Source organism: Opisthorchis viverrini, assembly GCF_000715545.1.
Source record: "Opisthorchis viverrini unplaced genomic scaffold opera_v5_55, whole genome shotgun sequence".
NCBI lineage: Eukaryota > Metazoa > Platyhelminthes > Trematoda > Opisthorchiida > Opisthorchiidae > Opisthorchis > Opisthorchis viverrini.
Genome location: NW_008751709.1, coordinates 1,809,961 through 1,814,846, shown reverse-complemented (window position 1 = coordinate 1,814,846; position 4,886 = coordinate 1,809,961). Strand labels below are relative to the sequence as shown.

Below are 4,886 nucleotides of genomic sequence, written 5' to 3'. Positions count from 1 at the left end.
CAACATTGTAAACTCGATCCTTGAGGGTAAATCTGATGTTGTGCCTTCGCCGCAGTTTATGCAGGCTCACAAAAGCTGCTCTGGTCTTTCTAATCCGGATGGAAATATCTTTCGCGAGGCCACCGGGACTGTCCAGGTAACCAAATTTGCCTACTACTCCAATCGGTTCATCCTCAAACATGAGACTAGGGTTCGAGCCCACTCAGTCTTGCAGTCGCGCTTTACACGTTGCAGGCGTGAAGCACATGCCCAACCGTGAGGCGGAATCATTTAGATTATTTAATCTTGTTTGCATTACCATGGGGTCAGATCTAAGAAGAGCTATGTCGTCTGCATACTCGATATCTGTGAGCGGACGCCCCGGGAGCGTTTCGACCCCACGTGCATGTAATTTAAACACAAGCATCGGAAGGTTTGCAATGTTTGTCAGAATTTGTAAGTTTAGGTGATAGCAGCGTACCACTTGTGAGTCATCAGTTGTTTACAACAACTACAGATCATGGATCCTAGATGCGTGAAGTATCTGACGAATGGATGGAGACTTGTCAACTCCAAAACAGTTTCTTCCTTGGTTAATTTACACCACAAGATCTTTTTCTTTAGCACAACCGGCGAATTTTTTAGAGAAATTGGACCGGTTCAGTAGCTTCATTTCTGCTACTCTGCATTAAACGAGTATGACGTCGTTCGTGAATCGGTGCACAAACAAGCCTATACGTAAGCGCATTGTAAGCGCCGTCATTATCCTTGCCCTTCAGACATCGGATTCATCGTTACCTAAGGAAGTCACACCTGGCATATTAAACATTCGAACCAGTTCAGTACTCTCAGCACGGACGCTTGACACCACAATCTTGAATATGTTTCCCTAAACTTCGTTATCGTTCCCCATAGGGCTTGTCAGTGTAAGCTTCCTGTCCAGTGTACCCCATTATTTCAACTAACGTTACCTGGAGCTTTTCTTGGAGCCAGTGCTGTCCACCTTGATCCATTCGTCACAAATCATCGTCGCTACACGGTAGTGAATCGTCGGTGTCCAGCGGCACATTTCTACCTCCTTCCCAGGGGTCCGCGATTGACATCATTTCTATCTACTTTCCTTGTTGGTTTGAAGTATTACCCTCTGGCACTACCATCATTCCCTCTGTATGTTTAGTGAATTGCACTGGATTCATTCGCACTCGTTATTGTTCGCTGTGTGGCAATCCTTGTACATCTGCTTACTACATCATGATCATGACGTGATTACCGGGCATTGTTCTTGGACTTCATGCTTTGCATATCCCTCTTGGTCAAATTAAAACCACTTCACTCCCTACGTAGTCTGTGAACCCTTTGGTGGCTGTAGCATCATGACTAGCCCAACTGGATGATCAGTTTCTGTCATTTCCGTTATTTGTTGGATTCCTGGCAGGTGTTTCTGAGACGTTAGGAGATGGCGAAGTTTACATGGAGGACGATCTCAATGAAGCTGATCCCGCCGCCATGGACACAGATCCCTTGTTGAACGTATCCACCCCCTCCCACCGTGCATTGGCTGTGTGCTTCGTCGGGCTTGTTGGCCTAACCACTTTCTATTCCACTTTGCCCGCCTTCCCTGAGTCTCCTCATGCGATGCCTTATCCCTCCTCACGTCGTTTGCTTGTATTCACACCCTCGGAAGCTCCAGAAACCGTGGCCACTCACTCGTCGTATCAGGAGGATTGGCACCCCCCATTCTTGCCCGTAAGCTATAGATTATTAGTTTTTCTCATTGTTTATGTCCCTCGAGCTCTAGGTTCACTTATTGTCCTAGCGCTTCCTCCTGATTGCTCATTCCGTTTGGTATTATCAGAGGGTATTTCATATTGTTGCTTCGAAACAGTCGTCTTTTATCAGAATCGTCGAGTGGTTAGTTGCGTAGCAGGGAACAATTTTACCATTCTAACTGGAGCAAGAGGCATTATTCTTCTATGGGCCTCCTTGTCCGCTGGACAACAGATAAGGAATTTGGGCTTGAAGTCCTGTACCATCTCAGACTGTTGAATCAGGGAACATGTCAGGAACCATGTTTGTATCGTATAGGACACCACTACGCTTATTTGGAAGCTTTCGAAACTGTCTTTCCGCCTACAGAAGTTCAGTTAACAGAAGGTCTTTGGTGTGAGACATGTCTACTGCCTGTTTATCACAATCACAAGAGGGATCGAAATGTCTAATGACCAGCCAAATGCAACATGTATGCTCCTCAGCTTCTACCTCAGCTACTTGGGTAACCCAATGAGTAACTTGGATTTCTGTTCTCGTTTGGCGCTTTGACTTTGCTGATCTCCCACCCCCCGATAAATCGTGCAGTTACTATTTAACCCATAGATTCGTAAAAGGTACGGTGGCTAATCCTCGTGGTCAATCACGTGGCAAGGCAGCGTCCGCCCAGTCTGTCCTGTCCTTTTGTCCCAAGATGGTCGTATCAGCGGGTACCGAATGGCTAACGTAATTAGACTGAACTTAGCCTCACTATACTGCAGGTGGACTGCAGGCTTGTTATCCTGTAGGTGAATGAACTCAAATGCGAGTGAAGAGCTTCGTATTTTTAAGCTTTTCTGGATCCGACCACATCCTTCTGAATAACATCCAGTGAAATGACAAAATATTCAGAAGATTCAGTTGGACTCCGTAACTAAACTAGCAGCCGGTTAGGATGGCCCATATCTGACTCCTGGTGATGGTTTTACAGGCGACGTATTCAGTTCAGTTCATTCTGTAACTCCGCACTAACTGATCGCTAAGTAATAACGAGTTGGTAACGTCTCAGGACTCCGATAAAACAAGATATCATATTTAAAACACCTGGGTTTATTCTCCAAAGCTGAAGACTTCACTGCGTTGAAGTGGCGCGAAAATCCAAACCACTTGTTCGTCTGTAAAAGGATCGCATGAGGAAATCCCTCAACTTGATCGCTTTCCAAAAGATTCAACCAAGCTGTTCTCTCTGTAGGAATGAAACACGCTTCCGCTAACAGGTTCATCGAACTGGCCAACCAGCCTTCAAGTTGAGTCGATTTATCTCCGTTTTATGCTTACCCAAGGTGAAAAGTTTATTTATGGTATTTGATTGAGACTAAATTACTGGTTTTAAGTGGAAGCGCTAAACTCAATGCCTGTTACATGTTTCTGGCCTTCTATGGGCATTTGGATACTACCTAGCTGGCCTAGGCTATCGGCCCCATCGATCCACACGGTGAATGGTGTCTGCTGTGCAACATCAGCCTTCTACCGTTTCCATTCTTTACTGCGAGCTTCCTGTGGGGTGGTGATTACCCACCCGAATTCCTACAGAGCTGAGCAGAACGTCCACTGTCAGACGTGGCTGCTCCAAAATGGCCATGTGGCTTTCTACGTACGTACAGTTAACATATTGCCTTTGGTGCGTTTTACAACAGTTCCCTCATTCACTTTACCATTCGCCCATCCTCCAATGCCTGTCGAAAGTTTGGCTTGTCATGCTGTAGTCTGCCGTGAATGAGAGTTGGTGATAAGGTCATACGGACAAAATGCTATGAACCTGTGTGTGTGTGTGACCACACGACTGATAAAGTCTTATCAGGATTTGTGAACCTGAAAGCTGCACACAAAGTGTGCAGAAACAGTCAGAGTTAATGTTGAACGCGATCGATAAGGTTTGCGTTGGAATCCAGCCTACCTGTCAATCTTACCTTAGTTGAACCACGTTCAGTTGCCTAATTCTGACTGCCACGTCACATGCCAGATTAATGGACTTTTCTCATCTGTATCGAAGGTTCAGTTTGTTGCTTCGGGATCTTATTTTCCGTGGTTGTATTCAAGTAAACTTTTCTGGTTGCAAAGAGACGTCTTGTTTGTACTATGCGGCCGTTTTTACAAGTGTTTTGGGCTTCTTATGTCATCTAGAGGCGAATAATCTTTGCTGTTAGATCCGTTTCTTTTTTGCAAATTTTCAATCCAGTCCTGAACAGTCTCAACCAGTTGACTTCTCGTTTGGTTTATTCATTGGCTTTTATCCTTTATCTGCTTTAGGGGGCCAACGCTAAGATCGGCTACATGCTCGGCTGGATCTCGTCACTTATGTATTTCGGTTCGAGGTTTCCGCAAATTTTTAAAAACGTAAGTGGATTGTCCTGTTTGTTGTCGGTGGGTCCTGTGGGATCAAGGATAGGCCAAAGTTCGCACGGTTTTTTGCAGACAAATGAGACCAGAGTCTACTAGACCCGTAGGTCTGTGTATCTGGTAAAGACACAACGGTTCGAATAAACCGGAAGTCCACTAACTTGAATTGTGTTTTTATCAAATGCTTTGTCCTGATGTCAACCAGCACGACACCAAATGGGTTCACAGATCCGATCCAGAATTCTCACCAGTTATATCAAACTCCCTAAAATACATCCACCTTAAGCCGTTAAATGAGGTTCTTTATTCTGATCAATGACAAGTTTTTTTTACATTCTTACGTGAGTGTTTACTTTATGGCGACCGAATACTGAGGCTCACTATGAAGCAAGCACAGTGAGATTCGCCACTTGACCCAGCGACACACACCGAAGGGGTTAGATACCGTCATCCCGAACATGCCCTATATAGCCCTTATTAATGACATCACGTGCACTGGTAATGCAGGTATGTACTTTCAACTACCTCATCATCATCATCATCATCATCATCAATGACAGCAACATCAGTGTTGGCACTGATGCTTCACTGACGTACAACCATAAAGTTCGTTTAGTTATATATACATTATATATATATGTATATAATTGTATTAAAAGCCCTACAGTGAAGAGAAGAGAAAAACAGTGGGTGAGGGAGGGGACCTAGTGCTGGCCTATGTCAAGCATACTGAGGTGCCTACACCTCCAACCGCTCAATCA

At 44.9% G+C, this 4,886-nt stretch overlaps 1 protein-coding gene across 1 annotated transcript in view; it reads left to right on the top strand.

Annotated features, from left to right (window-relative positions):
• The window catches only part of T265_03641 (hypothetical protein), a gene marked incomplete at both ends in the record, with an annotated part of 43,467 nt that overhangs the window by 13,723 nt on the left and 24,858 nt on the right, over positions 1-4,886 (top strand). The window contains 2 exons of the mRNA XM_009168176.1: positions 1,415-1,725; positions 4,036-4,122. Of these exons, the coding sequence (XP_009166440.1) occupies positions 1,415-1,725; positions 4,036-4,122 (398 nt within the window). The remainder of the gene's footprint in view (positions 1-1,414; positions 1,726-4,035; positions 4,123-4,886) is intronic.